The following is a 20,534-nucleotide window of genomic DNA, read 5'->3' on the forward strand; positions in this document are numbered from 1 at the left end:
GGGATGGTTTCGCTGTGTCTCGCTGTCTCGCAGGCGGCCACTGGGCTCATAGGGAGGGGGGGGGCAGGAGCTCCAACGAGCCGTTTAGGACAGAGAGTGAATACACATACTATACAGAGATGCTGTTTGAGAAACCAATGAGATTTTGGAAAATTACACAATATAAATCTATTCTAGTAGACCTCAACAATGGAATTATGATCAGTAGAAATGGCCATGACATGGGACCTTTACAGTTTTTAATCTGTATGTTTGAATATGGATCTTAAATTGGCGTGACGTTGAAGTCGTGCTGCTGTACTCGGCTGTAGTTCTTTTATAGCATAACGTTAGCATTTTGCTTCTGGCCATTAGATTTATGATTCAAAAATTATAAAAGCAGGGTAGACATGTGGAGATTATCCGGCTGAACAAAACGTGCATTTATCAAACAGGTTCGTTTTCCACAGATCTTATTTTTTACAATATTCCAAATTCCTATGGAGAAATCCCGTTGCTTTTTTGTCGAGGGAACCCATGCGCAGCTTACTTCCGGGTCGGCCTACAAAAATACGTCATCACTGCAGCACTCTATAGCAAACATAATCCCAAAGCTCTGAGAACTCCTTACAGGCTCAGAGACTTAGACTTACCACAAATATTATCGCTGTTGGAGCTATATATTGCTTAATATTATTCATTATTTAAATTATTATTGGTTTTCTTGCCGTTTTGTTTATAGTAAATCTGTTATTATTCAGTATTATAACTATTACTTCTGGATCATTCCCAGCGTACGATTCGATCTCAGTGGCAGTTTACTTTTAAAGGTGGGGTAGGTAATTTTGGAGAAACCGGCTCGAGATCGCTAGAATTTGAAAATACACAGCCGGAGAAAATCTGCCACTTCCTTACAGAGCCCCTCCTCCAACACACACGAACGCGCACATGACCAATGAGGGCACGAGATAAGTTTGTGCACAGATGGAAGGCTGACAGGCAGGTAGGCCATCCAGTTATTTTAGCCGGGCCGGCTCAGATGATTGGTCGTACTTTTTACAGTACTACGGCTTCCACAGATTAAATGTTTTTATGGATTTTTTGTCAAAGCACTTCAGATATTCATTGCTATCGATGTTAAGAGCATTCCATGGAATATAACAAAAAGTGTATCTCGAGCCGGTTTCTCAAATTTACCTACCCCACCTTTAAGTTAAGTTTCTGTTTTACTTTTCTATGATTTTGGCCGCTACTATCGCAAAGGTTTATCTCATAGTTCGCTCAACAAACACGACATGCAATAGATGGAAGATTCATGTTACCCAAAAGCAAATCAAATATGAAACAGAAAACATTATACATATACGTTTCAAAGGTTTGCTTAAACAACATCTCTATACCATGAATTATAATTGATCTGTGTCTGTGGGAATGTATAACTGATTGTGTTCACCAACACGATTTTCGCATTTTTTTCGTGTCACACAGAACGATTTTACAAGCAATGTAAATAATAACAAATTTGAAGGAAAAAGAGATTTAAAAAAAATACAGATTTCAGTATTCTGACACAGAACGATTTGAGAAGCTATGTATTTCTATTGGTAGTATGTTTCGTGCCTGCACCAAATAATAACAAATTAGAAGGGAAATAAATACAGATTTCAGTATTCTGAGGCTCTGAGCCCCATCTCTTTTCCTCGCGGACGGCAAAAAAACTCAGACATTATACAATTTAAAATAAAAGGGATAGGGTTAGGCTTAGGGTAAGATATTGAGTAAGAACATGTTTTTATGAACCATACAGCTTCTGGTCTTCCAAGACCCGACCGGACAAAAAGACGTGTTGCAGGCACGAAACACACTACCAATAGAAATACATTGCTTTTAAAATCGTTCTGTGTGACACGAAAAAAATGCGAAAATCGTGTTGGTGAACACGAATCAATAGATTAAATTAATTTCGTGACTAATAACACGAAATGCCGTGAGACTGGGTTGATGAATGACACCAAAACCAAGTCCAAGCTGACACGTTTGTAATTTAAAACAAGAAGGAAGGTTTTGGGGTTGGAGGGTTTTGGGTCTGTGGGAGCAGAGGGATCCCACAAGAACGACTTCTTCTTTATTCCTCAGATCGTTCCTTTAATGGAGATGGCGGCGCTACATGTGAACGCTGCAGGCTTTTTGCAAAAAGTCTATCTTCATCTCCCTGCAGTTAGTCCGTAATGTGCCTGCTTCAGCACTTGCCTTTCCGCTACAAGATCATTAAACCGCCATGCCATTCATCATGTCTGACTCGCTCCTAAGAGGGAGGGAAAAAAAACCTCTGCGTTACAACCCCAAGTCGCCTCTCTTCTGTGTTTAATACACAGCCATTTCAATGTCAAACTCAGCTTAAAATGAGACGGGAGATGAATGAGCCTGATGTAAATAAGATATTTCCCCTTCCCTCGCTCTCAGCCTGCCACATTCACACTGATGGCTTATCAATCTTGTAGGAAATGACCTAAAAATGCAGATGCTTTGCCATTTGTGTGGTGCAGTGGCTGTGTTTCATGTTAACGCATTAGCATGAGTCAGGACAGAAGAAGGTCTATTTAGCCCAGTGATACACTAAAGCTAAGAGGAAGTATATGCAGGCCGTGGTAGCCTATCTCTTTCTGGTTGGTGTTCATTGTTTGCTGGCATTCTGGGCATCAATGTAAAGACCGTGGGAATTATGACTTCACAATCGTAGCTCTGAGCAGCTTATAGTACAGTAACCAGAAGTAAAAAGCTAAGGTTTGGCTATAAAGAAACGACATAACAGTGCACATCTCCACCACTAAGCTAAAGGCGGCTAACAGTAGCTCTTAGCAGCTTATAGTACAGTAACCAGAGGTAAAAAGCTAACGTTAGGTTATAAACAAACTACATAACAGTGCACATCTCCACCGCTAAGCTAAAGGCGGCTAACAGTAGCTCTTAGCAGCTTATAGTACAGTAACCAGAGGTAAAAAGCTAACGTTAGGTTATAAACAAACTACATAACAGTGCACATCTCCACCGCTAAGCTAAAGGCGGCTAACAGTAGCTCTTAGCAGCTTATAGTACAGTAACCAGAGGTAAAAAGCTAACGTTAGGTTATAAACAAACTACATAACAGTCGCTTGGCTGCACATCTCCACCACTAAGCTAAAGGCGGCTAACAGTAGCTCTTAGCAGCTTGATTAAAACTCCTGGTTTGTGTACTTTTTAGACACAGTGGTGAAGGAGGACCAACACTTTTTATTATTTTTGTTGATCATAAAAATGATCCAATCAATGACTGAGAGTTTTGTAATCCAGGCACGCCTACAAGACTTCCTGAGAAGATGTCAAACCAACGGTCCAAGAACATGTTTTCACTCAACTGCTCAATTTTCAGCTGACTGTCAATGTGTGTGGGATTGTGTTCATCCAAAGTGAGTTGTTGTTATATGTGCCGAACCAAAAACACGTTCAAAAAGCTGTTGACTTTGAGAAGAGGGAACCGAAAGTGATACAATTCCAGCTCATTTCCGGGTTTTAGGACTCATTCCTGCACCACTCTTTCTGTATCAACAAATAAGCAGAGTTTACATTATTCAGGCATCTATTCCAGTCTTGGAAAAGTAACCAAAGTCATGTCACTCTGAGGGAAATTCAGTCCCTTTTAACATCTCACTACCCAACAGCCCTTCTCCAAAATGAGGTTACCTGATGTAGCCTACATTGGGTCCCTGGTATTTAAAATGTGAGAACAACAGTCATGCCCCATATAAGTGTCAAAGTTGACTTGATGCCCAAAGGCCCAAAAACAGATATCAGAACGTGTCCAATCAGTTGAAAAAAAACCATGAAAGCAGCTTATGAGGCTTGGCAAAGAGCTGCTTCGTGCTAAACATTAAAGTGGGTGTACACTTCTTAATATAGCTTGTTAGCATGCAAACATTAGTTAATTAGCACCAAATAACAAAGTATTGCTGAGGCTGATTGGAATATCCTTAGTTTTAAACAATGACAGGTGTGGGGATCACCCTCAAGCAACTACTATTCATCCTGTGGTGAGAAAAGGTGGCAATACTGGTAACTTTAAATGACATTACGCAACACATGGGGTATAGCTTAAAGTCTAAAACTGTATTTTCCAGATCATCCCACAATCTCTCATTGCCCTGGAGACCTTATCGAGGCTCAGATCTGTCATGACAACTTCATTCAGGCTCCTCAAAGAGCAGCTTCACAGGCCATCAGAGTCATGACGCTCGCTGCCATCAACACTCACTGCTGACAAATCCCTCGCTTTGTCTCCCATGATTCCCTATTCTCTCTGTGGAGACTCAAGCAGTCCTCCCTCGTCGCTGAATACCAGAAGAAACGTCCTGCACCCTCTCTTTGCTTTGATTAGCTTTGCTCTACATCCTTCTTTTCGTAACAGCCTTTAAGTCTGACTCTTTGCAAGGAATTCTCTTTGAGCATCCACAAGTATTTGGAGCAGAGTTTCCCCGATTCACTGCATCATTGAGGCAGAACAACGATCATGTAATGGATTAGTTTTGAGATAAACTAACTATTTATCTGTTAGATTGCAATCCTTAAACACTACTCAGGGTCAGATCAATCAGACAAGACTGCCTCCCCTTCCTATTAAATGACAATGGAGCTAATCAATCCTGATAGGAGAGCATGTCGCCGCTCTCCATCAAAAGAAGAACCCTCATCTGCGAAGGTTCGTCCTAATTAAATCAGACACTTTAAATGAAACGTCTTCAGCCGTCATTGATCTCAGAGAAACGCTCCCCTTGTGATCCAACACAGACATGTCCCAGGGGGAAAAGAGGTGTAAAATTAAAAAGCTGGAACATGAAAGAGAGGTCTGAAGATGGGAGAGGAGAAACAAAGAAAGAAAGAAAGGTTACAAGTAAGCGTAAAAGAAAATGGTTCAAAAGGGAAGAAGGCAGATTTAAAAATAGAAAAAGGGGGTCAGCAGGAGTGAATGGAAGTATACTATCAAAGCAATGCAGAACACTGGAAAGCAATGGGAGTGATGGTGAACTCGATCAATGGGTCCAAAGATGGAGTCCCTAAGGGTTTGGATTGGTGCTCGCAATCAACCTCAAAGGGCCTCTTTAACTGTCCTTGTATTGCCGTTTTAATTCAATTTTGAGATGTTTAAATAGTAGTATTTGTTTAATTCTACTTATGAGCAATTGTTTTGTTTTGTTGATTTGTATGCTGCTGCAACGCAAACATTTCCCAATTTGGGATAAATAAAGTACCTCTTATCTTATCTTTATCTTATCTTAAAGGTCCCATGTCATGCTTTTCCGGTTATCACCCGTCCCCTTGTGTGTTATGAAGGTTTTTCTGCATGTAAACGGTCTGCAGAGTCACAAACCCTCAAAGTACACCCTGTAGCGAGTAAAACTCTAACACAGAAAAGACCTGTCTATGCTGCCCCAGAACGCCTCGATGGAGATTTCTCTTTTTCCATTGTTTGCTTCCTGGGTTCTGTGACGTGTGAACACCCAAATCAACAACAAATGGACCAATCCTTGGAGCACCTCACACACCAGGATCCCTTGGCTAACTAACAGGGAGTCCCATTGACTTGCATAGAGCTCCCTGAACGCTGGTAATAGACGAGTTGGGATGGTGGAGAAATGCTCTCCGCAGACCCATTCTCACAGCGTTATAAACCTTTTTCTTACTCAATATCAAGCCACACTTATTGTTTTTACTTCGGCTGTGAGTGTTTGTGTGTGCTCAGGATGAGTTTCGCTTGAACTCGCTGTATCGCTGACCCGGAAACCTGTCCGCTCCTCGCAGCAGCAACGAGCCTCGCAACGAGCCTCGCAACGAGCCTCGCAACGAGCCTTGCAACGTCCCGACCAATCAGAGCACACTGGGCTCACAGGGGGGGGGGGGGGGAGGGGCAGGAGCTCCAACAAGCCGTGTAGGACAGAGAGTGAATACACATACTATACAGAGATGCTGTATGAGAAACCAATGTGAGTTTGGAAAATTGCACAATTTAAATCTATTCTAGTAGACCTCAACAATGGAAATATGATCAGTAGAAATGGCAAAGTCCTGCATCACATCTCTTCCCTTCAAAAGGTCTTATATTCATTTCAAAACAGGCTGATTTAAAAAATGTTAATCACATGACTTCCTTTGCAAGACATCTCCTTAACTTTGCAAAAAACGATGGCTGTTTTTTTTCATTTCAACATATCCCTTAGTTGTTCAAATGTCCCTAAACTGAAGCAATGTGCAAAATCTTTCCCTGAATCCACATTTTTTTAAGCATATCCAACTTTTCTGGGGGTTTCTCAGACCATAAATCATATTTAAGTCCGTACCAAAAAGAGCAAAGAGGTTCAATACCCAGCACTACTTGCTGAAAGCTGGATCATTACAAACAAAACTCAGAAAACAGACGAAAATCATTCATAGATCAGAGAAATAGAGAATATGACAGTCTATTCAACAAAGCCAAGACCACATTCAACCACGCATGAGATAAAGTCAAGACAAAAACCAGAGCTCATAAATACCATCAGCACAAAAGTGGTGGCTTTTATTGTCAACCCAATAAAAAGTATTTCCAAATGTTAATCAAGCGTACAGGGTTCAAATCAGATCATAGCCCAAAACAAAACTCATTCAAAACCAATGTTGCTTAACCCAGAGCACTTTAATAAATGTGCCCTCTGTACATGTTTACATTTGAAATTCAGTGAAAACCTTTAAAGAGTCCTCTCCTGCTGATGTTCAGGTGTATATCAGTATGTAGTGTCTCTACTTTAAAGAGTCCTCTCCTGCTGATGTTCAGGTGTTTATCAGTATGTAGTGTCTCTACTTTAAAGAGTCCTCTCCTGCTGATGTTCAGGTGTATATCAGTATGTAGTGTCTCTACTTTAAAGAGTCCTCTCCTGCTGATGTTCAGGTGTATATCAGTATGTAGTGTCTCTACTTTAAAGAGTCCTCTCCTGCTAATGTTCAGGTGTATATCAGTATGTAGTGTCTCTACTTTAAAGAGTCCTCTCCTGCTGATGTTCAGGTGTATATCAGTATGTAGTGTCTCTACTTTAAAGAGTCCTCTCCTGCTGATGTTCAGGTGTATATCAGTATGTAGTGTCTCTACTTTAAAGAGTCCTCTCCTGCTGATGTTCAGGTGTATATCAGTATGTAGTGTCTCTACTTTAAAGAGTCCTCTCCTGCTGATGTTCAGGTGTATATCAGTATGTAGTGTCTCTACTTTAAAGAGTCCTCTCCTGCTGATGTTCAGATGTATATCAGTATGTAGTGTCTCTACTTTAAAGAGTCCTCTCCTGATGATGTTCAGTTATTTAGTCTAAATTATGTTCCCCTTAATTTTCCCAAAAGTAGAAATGGGTCCGGGTTCTTATGGGTTAAATGAGGTAATACCAATTAAAGGTGGGGTATGTAATTTATTCCAGAAACACTTTTTGTTATATTCCATGGAATGCTCTTAACATCCCGATAGCAATGAATATATTAAATGCTTTGACAATAAATACATTAAATCATCTGTGGAAGCCGTAGCGCTGTAACTTAGGGTGGGGGGGATTGTGTGGTATTTGCTTGCTTTTTGTGTTTGGTGGTCCTAATGTAAAGGTGTGTACAGTTTGTTATCATGGCAGCAGACTCACAGCATCCTCCATATGGGCAACTTTAGAAAAGATTTAGACTCAATGTTTTCAGAGAAAAATCTGTATAATTTCCCACAGATTTTCCATTCATTGTGGGTTTTATCAGCTTCTTTGGCATTGCTTTATTCTTCTGGAGACTAAGATCTGCTATAACATGTACATGCAATCCAGTTCCCTGTATGATTACTATGGATTCTCTTTATATTTATGACATTTGGTTGCATTGGTTTCCTATCAGACAACGCTTTACAGCCACATGCAGACTGAAATCGATGGTGCAGTCTGAATCTATTCAGCCATCCATTATTAAAAATGTTCCAGGAACTGTGAGAGTAGGCTGCGAGGGATAGTAAACAGATTAGGATGAGCCCTAATCCACATGTGTGTAATAAAAACAGACCTCAGAACGTTTCTACAACAGAAATGGAAAAACCTGCAGGAGCATCCTCAGCAGAGAGGTGATGCATACAAGTCAACAAGTGCTTCTTTTGTACAGCTTTACCAGAAGTTTGCCATGAAAGGTGGCAGAGAAACACAAACAACCACTTAGGACGTCACGTGCTAGAGGGTAAAGACCACCAAATTGAACAAAGTTGGATGAAATAAGGTAATAAACCAAGAAAAGTAATGTAAAAAAACCTCAAAACTCCTGTTATTTGCCTCATGATTATCGCCAACCAAGTCTCAATCTGCCATTAGGTTACCTGACATCTTCATACTGTCTAATTATACTTTCTTTATACATTTTCTTAAACCTAAATATGTTCATAAAGCCCTTTAAATACAGAGATACACATCTGCTTTAAAGTCGTCCATGCAAACTGAGGCTTAAGGTCCTTCTATGTTGCTCGTCCTCTGAATTTAAATCATACGTTTTGCATATTTTCTGGTAGTATTCAGTTTTTTGCATCTAATGAAGTCTGTAATTCTAATAAATCTTTAAGTTTCAACAGTCTTGCCTCAATAAACAGTGTATTTGTGTGTTCTCCATGCTAAATTATCCCTGTTTTTTCCTGTAGTGTAAATACAAGGGTTTTAAGTTACTGATATATCATATATGTTATGTTGCCCCACACTTCAACACAGTAATGTAAGTACTACAAACATCTATGCACATCTCCTTGCAGAAGTTGTTGGTGTATTTACACCCAGAAACCAGCCACACACACTCCTTCAGAGCAGGTGCAGTCCCTCTGGAACAATCCATGCTGCTCTCTTTTGTCCATTCCCACAAGAAGCCTCTCTGAGCGCTTTTAAACCATGCAACAGAGCACATAGTGGCGCACAATTACACATCTCTCACGGTGAATTTGAGCTAAATGGTCCTACCTGGTGTGTAGCAGCTGAAGAAGGGAGGCTCTCTTTCCTCTTTTCCTGGAGCTTTTGATTCACAGCGAGGCTTTAGAAAGGAAGTTCGGTACCGGGAAAAGCACCATGTGGTCCCCGGAAAGGTGTCCCTGTAGAGCGGGGAGGACGGGGATTGTCTGCGGGGAAAAACGCCTCTGATCCGGCGTGGAGGAAGCAGTGGCAGCCTGCAGAGCTCCGAGCCGGAGAGAGCGCTCAGAGGGGGGGTGCAGCTGCATGGATGGACACAAGGGGGAGCTGTAGCACTGCAAATATCCCTCATAGTGGTTACCTGTGCAGAAGAAGGTTTCATTCAACATTTTGTATGCAATATATCCTGTAAAAAAGACAGATTATGCTTTGGAAAAGTGTCATATTCACAAGAAGAAAGGGTTCGACTCCAAACCAAATTTTGCAGGTTTTTACTTACTGAAACAATATAGCCCCACTATTAAAACTATTCTTCTAGGAATATTTTGGTCACAGAGGTGCCATGCCTTGCAAAACGATGCATGCAATTAAATTAACCTGCTAAATGTTCCTTAACCCTTCTGTTGTGTTCTTTCTTGCTTTAACACATTTAATCAATGTTTTAATGCCTACATTTCCATTCCTCTCACATTAACAATCAAATGCAAACCTGGCTCAGTAAAGCGCTCCCAAAACGTGGCAAAGGGAAGTTGTATATAGCTAGTTTCTGATCATCAATTTTGCTGTAGCTTATTAATATATAAGACTGAAGATAAATTAGCAAATCCAGATCCACATCCAGATATTATCATCTTGATCTATTCTCATTCTGTCTCAATGTTCTGCCAACGGTATCCTTCAGATCCAATGCAACAGGTTTAGCATTCAAGTACATTTTCACACCTAGCAGAGGGAAAGGTGTGTGGATGTTTTATTGAGTCATGAAATGGTAATGAGGAAATGACGACTGTGTGTGTGTGTGTGTGTGTGTGTGTGTGTGTGTGTGTGTGTGTGTGTGTGTGTGTGTGTGTGTGTGTGTGAGAGATTTGACCTGAACATGACAGGTTAAATAAAAAGTGAAATATCGTCACCTCGAAATGTGACCTTACACTAAAAGATGCATAAGCTTTTAAAACATATTTAACAGATTTTTTCAATTTCAGTATCTCTACTTCTTTGCTAAAAGTCCAACACTTCCATGACAAAGAACTTGGTCAAAGTAGTTCAGTTGTTGTTTGTCCATTTCGACATTCAGCCTCAGTTTTCTTGGGTTCAGTATCAAATAAGTGATGTTACGTACTGCGCCAATTTTTTGGAGATTGGATCGAGTAATCCAGGAAGTTTTTGGGTATCGAGGCTTGTATTATTTTAGGCCAGTGACGTCATCGATGACAAACGAAGCATCGCTGTCCGTCGGTACCACGTGACTGCTTCAGATAGTGCCTCAGATCGATGGGATTAAAGAGAGCTCAAAAACATGAATGAATAAATAAATACGGCAATAAATAAATAGACAAATGAATAAATGTAGAAATAAATACATTAGGAAAGAAATACATGAATAAATAAATAAAATAATAAATAAATATGGGAAAATATGAATGAATATATAAATAAATACATAAAAGTTGAGAATAAAACAGAACACACATTATTATAAATCTTTAATATATTCATACATTTACTTGTACTTGTTTTATGGTGTGTGAGCTGAGCTGTGTGATTTTTTGTTTGTTTATTTGACTGTACAGCACTTTGGTCTGGAGGTTTTAAAGTGCTTTATAAATTAAGTTGTATTGTATTGTATTGTATTGACCCTTAGCAAGAAGCAGCGTTACATCCTTTTAATCACTAAACAGTCTCACTTTTCACACACTGCTGGATATAAACTCACACATTTCGAAGATGCTGCCTGCATTTTAATGAGATCGTAAGTTAGTGGAGATTCAGAGCAGACGTATCCATCCATGAAGCCAGGAGTTAAATCATATCCTTCTGACAGCGCGGTCAAAAGAGTGATGGTGGAAGGTCGCAGGCACCTCCATCACCCACAAGCCCCAGAGGAGGCCATATCCTGGGGGACAGGAGCTGATGGAGGTGCCTACGTGACTCGTGGCTCCCCAGAGTTTTTTACCTGTACACACACACACACACACACACACACACACACACACACACACACACACACACACACACACACACACACACACACACACACACACACACACACACACACACACACACACACACAGTCGTCATTTCCACTACTATCCACGAGTGACTGATAACTCCACGTATCACAGCAACAGAGGCCTAAGTATGGCCACACACAATGCTCTTTATAATTAGGGCATCCTTATCAACTCACTACCTTTTTAAAGAGGTCTCATTTGGCATTTTTGGGGTTTCCTGTAGTGTGTTATAGAAGGTTTTTGTGCATGTAAATGGTCTGCAAAGCCTAAAAATCCCAAAGTTCCGGAACATAGTGACATCACTCGCGCTCCTATTGGCTAGCGCTCCAACACATTGTACGTGATAGGCTAAGGGGCGTGACATCTCTAAGCAGGTTGACCAATCACAACAGAGCCAGCCAGCTAACCAATCAGAGCAGGCTGGGCTCTGGTTTCAGACAGAGGGTGAAAAGAGGTGCTGCAGCACAGACAGTATGAGAACAATAAAGACCTTTTTGAACATTAAAGCATGGAGACATGTCCCAGTAGAGACACTACATACTGATATACACCTGAACATCAGCAGGAGAGGACTCTTTAAAGTAGAGACACTACATACTGATATACACCTGAAAATGAGCAGAATAGGACTCTTTAAAGTAGAGACACTACATACTGATATACACCTGAACATCAGCAGGAGAGGACTCTTTAAAGTAGAGACACTACATACTGATATACACCTGAACATCAGCAGGAGAGGACTCTTTAAAGTAGAGACACTACATACTGATATACACCTGAACATCAGCAGGAGAGGACTCTTTAAAGTAGAGACACTACATACTGATATACACCTGAAAATGAGCAGAATAGGACTCTTTAAAGTAGAGACACTACATACTGATATACACCTGAACATCAGCAGGAGAGGACTCTTTAAAGTGAGACACTACATACTGATATACACCTGAACATCAGCAGGAGAGGGACTCTTTAAAAGTAGAGACACTACATACTGATATACACCTGAACATCAGCAGGAGAGGACTCTTTAAAGTAGAGACACTACATACTGATATAACCTGAACATCAGCAGGAGAGGACTCTTTAAAGTAGAGACACTTCATACTGATATACACCTGAACATCAGCAGGAGAGGACTCTTTAAAGTAGAGACACTACTACTGATATACACCCTGAACATCGGCAGGGAGAGGACTCTTTAAAGTAGAGACACTACAGTACATACTGATATACACCTGAACATCACCAGGAGAGGACTCTTTAAAGTAGAGACACTACATACTGATATACACCTGAACATCAGCAGGAGAGGACTCTTTAAAGTAGAGACACTACATACTGATATACACCTGAACATCAGCAGGAGAGGACTCTTTAAAGTAGAGACACTACATACTGATATACACCTGAAAATGAGCAGAATAGGACTCTTTAAAGTAGAGACACTACATACTGATATACACCTGAACATCAGCAGGAGAGGACTCTTTAAAGTAGAGACACTACATACTGATATACACCTGAACATCAGCAGGAGAGGGACTCTTTAAAGTAGAGACCTACATACTGATATACACCTGAACATCGCCAGGAGAGGACTCTTTAAGTAGAGACACTACATACTGATATACACCTGAACATCAGCAGGAGAGGACTCTTTAAAGTAGAGACACTACATACTGATATCACCTGAACATCAGCAGGAGAGGACTCTTTAAAGTAGAGACACTTCATACTGATATACACCTGAACATCAGCAGGAGAGGACTCTTTAAAGTAGAGACACTACATACTGATATACACCTGAACATCGGCAGGAGGGGACTCTTTAAAGTAGAGACACTACATACTGATATACACCTGAACATCACCAGGAGAGGACTCTTTAAAGTAGAGACACTACATACTGATATACACCTGAACATCAGCAGGAGAGGACTCTTTAAAGTAGAGACACTACATACTGATATACACCTGAACATCAGCAGGAGAGGACTCTTTAAGTAGAGACACTACATACTGATATACACCTGAAAAATGAGCAGAATAGGACCTTTAAAGTAGAGACACTACATACTGATATACACCTGAACATCAGCAGGAGAGGACTCTTTAAAGTAGAGACACTACATACTGATATACACCTGAACATCAGCAGGAGAGGACTCTTTAAAGTAGAGACACTACATACTGATATACACCTGAACATCGGCAGGAGAGGACTCTTTAAAGTAGAGACACTACATACTGATATACACCTGAACATCGGCAGGAGAGGACTCTTTAAAGTAGAGACACTAATACTGATATCCACACTGAACATCAGCAGGAGAGGACTCTTAAAGTAGAGACTCTCATACTGATATACACCTGAACATCAGCAGGAGAGGACTCTTTAAAGTAGAGACACTACATACTGATATACACCTGAACATCAGCAGGAGAGGACTCTTTAAAGTAGAGACACTACATACTGATATACACCTGAACATCAGCAGGAGAGGACTCTTTAAAGTAGAGACACTACATACTGATATACACCCTGAACATCAGCAGGAGAGGACTCTTTAAAGTAGAGACACTACATACTGATATACACCTGAACATCAGCAGGAGAGGACTCTTTAAAGTAGAGACACTACATACTGATATACACCTGAACATCAGCAGGAGAGGACTCTTTAAAGTAGAGACACTACATACTGATATACACCTGAACATCAGCAGGAGAGGACTCTTTAAAGTAGAGACACTACATACTGATATACACCTGACATCAGCAGGAGAGGACTCTTTAAAGTAGACACACTACATACTGATATACACTGAACATCAGCAGGAGAGGACTCTTTAAAGTAGAGACACTACATACTGATATACACCTGAACATCAGCAGGAGAGGACTCTTTAAAGTAGAGACACTACATACTGATATACACCTGAACATCAGCAGGAGAGGACCCCTTTAAATTGCCATTTCTACAGAAACAGATGTATCTGTCAAAAGGCTTTCAATGGTGCTCTCCATACAACTTAATTTTCAAATAAATATTTCTTGCTCTAAGTTAATTGTTATTTTCTTTCTCTTTAACAACTTATTTTAATAAATTAAGTTGCTTCTATTAAGCTTCATGTCTTTGCTATATTTAACTTTGTGATCAATACAGCCAGAGGAGATGTAATAAGAGAGGCCCTCACATGAAGAAAAAAAAACATTTGGACTGAAACGACTCATTTGTCTTAGTGCTAAGCTGTGCCATACACACACACACACACACACACACACACACACACACACACACACACACACACACACACACACACACACACACACACACACACTGTCGTCTTTCACATTCAGTGTTGTTTAATTTGCAATCTGTCAGACCCTTGAATAGATCAGTATCTAGGGTTCACCGGCCAATCAGAGCTGAGCATTGTGTTGTGACATTATTCAGATGTTAGAGACCTTTGAAAGCCCCAACAGCTCCAGCTGACTCCCTGACAACAAGAGGAGGGCGAGTCTCAACCTGCTTGCTGAGGACAAAGAAAGAGGCATAACAACAAGACAAGCAACGAAGAATAATCAAAGGTAAACTGTTTGGGTCATCAATTCAACCAAGAGTGGCCAAAATGCAAGCTAAAAAACAATCATGATGTTGGCAAATTAATTACCTATTTGTGAGTTGGTCATTGGAGGAGGGACATAAAGTCGGAATACAAAAAGACAATAAATAATTTCAGTATACTGGCATATCTATAACAGCCATAGTTTCAGCTTTCAAATGTGAATACTTGATGTCACCCTAAAGACACATTTCAAGTAAATACAATTAAAAAAAAAATACAACATACAGTACTGGATATGTTAATAAAAAAAAAAAACGGAACAGTAAAACAAAACGTTCTTATTTTATAGTAAAATAAATAAATTGTCCCATATGCCCCCAACCCCCATCACACACACTGACTACAGAAACCACTCAACCCCCCAAACCTGCTTGGGGAGGCTGTGGCTCATTGGTTAGTGTGCTGGACTTCGAATCAGGGGATAGCAAGTTCAAGTCCCACTGCAGTCTTGTGTCCATGGGCAAGACACTTCACCCCAAATTGCTCCTGGGGAGATTGTCCACAGTATTGAGTATGTAAGTCGCTTTGGATAAAAGCGTCTAACAAATGACATGTAATGTTTTCAACAGTGTTTACTCAACAGAATAAACAACAACAACTATCCCTTGGCAAACAGAAGTGTGAATAACGCAGCATTTACCATACTGAAGCAGTTTCATGTTTCACAGGAGTATTGTATATCAAGGTGTGCAGAGTGGTAGAGAACAAGGTATACATTGGAGAAAATGACCTTTCTTTTGATTAACTCTTTAATCAACTTGTGGCATGATAAGTAAGTCATACGTATGATTCGTCTTTTCATATTGCAGGGGAAATGGGGGATACACTTTAGCATTCTTGTGTATTTATAGTGAAAACTACAAAATCCTCATAATATAAGCGATGGAATATTACTATAATATGAACTCAATAGTACTTTACCATGAAATACTTTTACCAAGCGCAACAATGAAGTCATTAACACATTCATGCATGGATACTTAAAGGTGGGATATGTAAGTTTGAGAAACCGGCTCGAGATACACTTTTTGTTATATTCCATGGAATGCTCTTAACATCCCGATAGCAATGAATATCTTAAGTGCTTTGACAAAAAATCCATAAAAAAATATCATCTGTGGAAGCCGTAGTACTGTAAAAAGCACGACCAATCATTTGAGCCGACCCGGCTAAAATAACTGGATGGCCTACCTGCCTGTCAGCCTTCCAACTGTGCACAAACTTATCTCTTGCCCTCATTGGTCATGTGTGCGTTTGTGTGTGTTGGAGGAGGGGCTCTGTAAGGAAGTGGCAGATTTTTTCCGGCTGTGTATTTTCAAATTCTAGCGCACTCGAGCTGGTTTCTCCAAAATTACCTACCCCACCTTTAAAGTGCTAATCCTTTAAGTAGTATTTTTACACTGTGCTATTGTTGCTTTTACTTAATAAAATACTTTTTCCACCTCTGCAGAAAATGTACTTCAGCATGCATTGTTTCCCTCCTTCTATACCATATTACGTCCAAAACAGTCGGGCATTGTTTCTGATAGCAACGTTTCTGATAGTGCCGTGGGTCCACATTTCAGATATTACGTCATATCGGACGCAAATCTGGATCAGCTCCGTTGTAGCCCCGTTTTTAGAGATTTGGGTACGGAGGAAAAGAGAGAGGGTTTTATTTTCTGACGCTGCGTGAGTTCCCCGACACACCGGGGACACATCTTTATGTATAAAAGACATCAAAAAGTGCATTTTGCATGATAGATCCCCTCTAAGTAAATTATCCAAGTACTTCTTGCTCTGCATAAAAAGAGCTTCATCATGCATTGTTTCCTTCGTTCTTCTGCAGAGGCCTAGATTATTGTAATTTGTATTTAAGCAAATTATCTAAGTATTTCTTCCTCTTCATAAATGTACTTCAGCATGCATTGTTTCCCTCCTTCTTCTTTAAAGGCACATATTATTGTAACTTGTATTTAAGATAATGATTTTAGTACTTCTTCCTCTGCAGAAAAAGTACTTGATCATGCATTGTTTCCCTCCTTCTTCTTTAAAGGCACATATTATTGTAACTTGTATTTAAGATAATGATTTTAGTACTTCTTCCTCTGCAGAAAAAGTACTTGATCATGCATTGTTTCCCTTCTTCTTCTTTAGAGGCCCAGATTATTGTAATTTGTATTAAAGTAAATGATCCAAGTACTTCTCCCTCTGCATAAAAAGGGGCTTCAGCATGCATTGATTGTTTCCCTCCTTCTCCCGCAGATTTGAATAGAGTTTGGCGGCAGATCGTGTGTATTGGGGCTGGGTCACGTCTCAGACACTTTGCATGCAGGGCGGGACCCTGAGGTTCTGCAGGTTTTCCCGCTGTGGACCAGGTGATAATAGCGCTTCTGGTTGTCCCTCCTCCCATCTGTTTAACCCGCAGAGCTAATTACAACAGGACACAAAAGCCTGGGCGATTAGTTTATTTAAGCTATATAACGGGCCTCCTCACTACCTGACGTTACTCTGGAGAAGAAGCTCATACACACAGCTGAAACTCAAAGATCCTCTAACGAGGAGAGGACTCGTATGAAAAATAAAAATATATAAATCTGTAGAATATCTTATTTTACAGACATTAACTGGCACAAGGCATAGGTTTCCTTTTAGATTATGCATCGGAAACACAATTATGGTAAACATCTGATACTAGAATAGGCTACATACAAACAAAAAGATTTATAGATGATGATGTATTAACTCTCTTTAAATTGCCTTTAAACATTTTTTTTAAATGCTCCTTTTTATAACATGTTACACAGTTTATATACTGTGCAAAACAACATAAGCAATATAATATATATACTGATACTAGAATAGGCTATATACCCAAACCATCATATTTTGTATATGTATTTACCCTCTGCAAGATTTAAGTTGCCTTTATTCCTTAGTATTTTTTGAGATGCCTCTTTTATAACATTTTAGAGAGTTTATATACTGTGCAAAACCACATAAGCAAACTGTCATAAGCATACATACATATATAGATACATACATATTTTATTTATGTTGATTTATACTTTAAATGTGTCTCTCTAAATTATTCTTATTTTGAATTTACTTGGAATATTTTTTAATACACATTATTATTTTTAATTATAGATTTAATGGGCTTTGTTGGAGGGAGCCTGAGGTCCAAATTGGTGCTTTTCTGTACATTTTGTGCATTATAAATACATTTAAATATGACTACAAAAATAAATCTTCGCAGAGTGAGACGTCCTGTTGATTTTAAATGCTCAGGCTTGGACAGAGCGCGCCGGTTGCCCCGCCAACATGACCCTGTGGGCGTGGCCTTAATCCACGCCCATTGAGGTTCCAACTGACCCGATTGGCTGTGGAACAATGACGATTCATTTCACTTGAACGCTGATTGGCTGTGGTGAGCCAGATGTCTGAGAGCGCCAGAAAAGAATCTTTAGCGGGTGATGCTGGAGTCTCCCCGGGACAGTGAGCTGAGGTTTCCGTAGAGAAGTGCCAGAAAACAGGCTGAGAGAGACTTACCCGCTTATTTAAAGAGGGAAACCGAGCTGCCTAGGTACAGTCTGAAGAATCTACGAACTGACAAGTCTGTACATACACCGGATACTGAGTTACATTGAGAGTATTTCATTCATTCAACAGCACAGAAAAGGTAAGACGTGTTTTTCCCTCCAGTAGTTTTACACTTACTCTGAGTTAAGGAAGTAGCTGATTAAGCTAAACTATCTTGTATCATTAGGCATTAATAACAGTATTACAGTTGTTCAGTTTCACAGGATCTGCCACACTTACATTTATGAAGTGATTTGAGTGATTTGGCCCTTTAATAAGTGGAGCTTGTTATGGCTAACTACATCTGAAGTATCTACAGTATTTCATGTATTGACATCATGTAATAACACACAGATTACTGCTAAACCAGCTGATATATAATGTGTTTACGTTATGTTAGCATTGAATATAAGAGCAATAATACATGTGTAAAGTTATAAGAGTTAGCTTGCTAAGGGCTAATTATTAGCTGAGACCCTTTGCGCCAAATTCAGCTGACCAGTCCTCTGAGTTTTCTGAACTGGTCTTAACTTCCCCATTATTCATTATATATAAGTCTGATTCTCCTAGTATAACCAGAGGAAGTACTCAGATCTTGTACTTGAGTAAAAGTAGAAGTACCAGAGTGTAGGAATACTCTGTTACAGTAAAAGTCCTGCATTCAAAATGTTTCCTCAAGTAAAAGTAGAAAAGTATTATCATCAAAATATAGTTAAAAGTAGCGACAGTAAAATTAGTCATTGGTGCAGATTGGTCCATTTCAGAATAATATATATGATATGTTTTATAATGATTGATCATATAAAGTGTTCTCAAAGCTGGTAAAGGTGTGCAGCTAGTTTGCATGACTTTGTATACTGCAGGGTAGCCTTGTGAATTTACTCCAGGTGGAACTAAAGTCTTATTTAACACCTGATTATATTTCACATCATTCATCCACATCTGTAAAGTAACTAAAGGTATTAAATACATGTAGTGGAGGAAAAGTACACCATGTACCTCTGAACTGTAGTGGAGTAGAAGTATGAAGAAGCATTAAATGGAAATACTCAAGTAAAGTACAAGTACGTCAAAATGATACTTAAGTACAGTACTTGAGTAAGTCTACTTAGTTACTTTACACCACTGCTTATAACCATCTTCAACTTTATTTAACTGCAGATTTCCCAGATGGAAGTTGAATGCCTGTCCCTGAAAGACCTCACGAGTCCCAGGAAAAGTTTCCCGGTGGAGGACGACGGCTGCCACAGTGAACAAAAGGTATGCTGGATCTTATTTATATATATTTGACATGATGCAACAGAGGAAAGGTCTTCAGACTCAGAGTCATCAGACACAGATGTTTGCAAGAATGTGATTGCATCCTCACATTGAGACGAGATTATCAGCTAGGCCAAAGGTGGAAGAAATACTCGGATAATCTACTTGTGTAAAAGCAATAATACCACGTCTAAAACATACGTACAAATAAGTAAAAGTCATGTTACCTAAGCAAAAGGTGATAAGTACCGTATTATCAGCTCAAAGTACAGCAGAATGGCTCTTTTAAAAGTGGATAATTATGATAAGAAATATATTTCCTAATGTTTTTATCATTACAAAATACATGTACGTTGTTTTTTAATGTTGTAATAATTTGTCAATATGGAGCAAATTTGAGAAAGTACTGAGAAAATTAGTAGTGCATATACTTATATCATATAACAACATGTTACCGTGTATAAAGTAAGTGTCAAAATAGTAGTGGAGTAGAAGTACAAAGAAGCAGAAAAAGGAAATGTACAAGTACAAGTACACACACACACACACACACACACACACACACACACACACACATACACACACACACTACCTGCAACATCATTTTATTTAAAACAGCAAAACTTTATTGACAATTACTAATAAAATCTACAGGATATGTATGTTGGAACACGCAGGTGCATTCCATTAGTGATTTGAATTTGTACTCGTATATATATATAATAACAAATATTTCAACTGTTCCCTCCAAATATTGTGACTACTGTCTTGTAGTTTTCCAACTTTTCTTCCTACGATGTCGACTAATTTGATGTTTCCCACGCAGGAAAACATCTGCACGGAGAGGAGGAGATCCACTCCGCTGAAATCCGCCGAGTCACCCATCCCCGTTTTGCTAAAAAGCCGAAAT

At 39.5% G+C, this 20,534-nt stretch overlaps 1 protein-coding gene across 1 annotated transcript in view; it reads left to right on the forward strand.

Annotated features, from left to right (window-relative positions):
* Positions 1-18,267: 18,267 nt before the first annotated feature.
* Positions 18,268-20,534, forward strand: part of e2f7 (E2F transcription factor 7) — a gene marked incomplete in the record, with an annotated part of 11,562 nt that continues 9,295 nt past the window's right edge. The window contains 3 exon segments of the mRNA XM_034131452.1: positions 18,268-18,464; positions 19,526-19,624; positions 20,451-20,534. Coding sequence (XP_033987343.1) covers positions 19,535-19,624; positions 20,451-20,534 — 174 coding nt within the window.

Source organism: Trematomus bernacchii, unplaced genomic scaffold (assembly GCF_902827165.1).
Source record: "Trematomus bernacchii unplaced genomic scaffold, fTreBer1.1, whole genome shotgun sequence".
Taxonomy (NCBI): domain Eukaryota; kingdom Metazoa; phylum Chordata; class Actinopteri; order Perciformes; family Nototheniidae; genus Trematomus; species Trematomus bernacchii.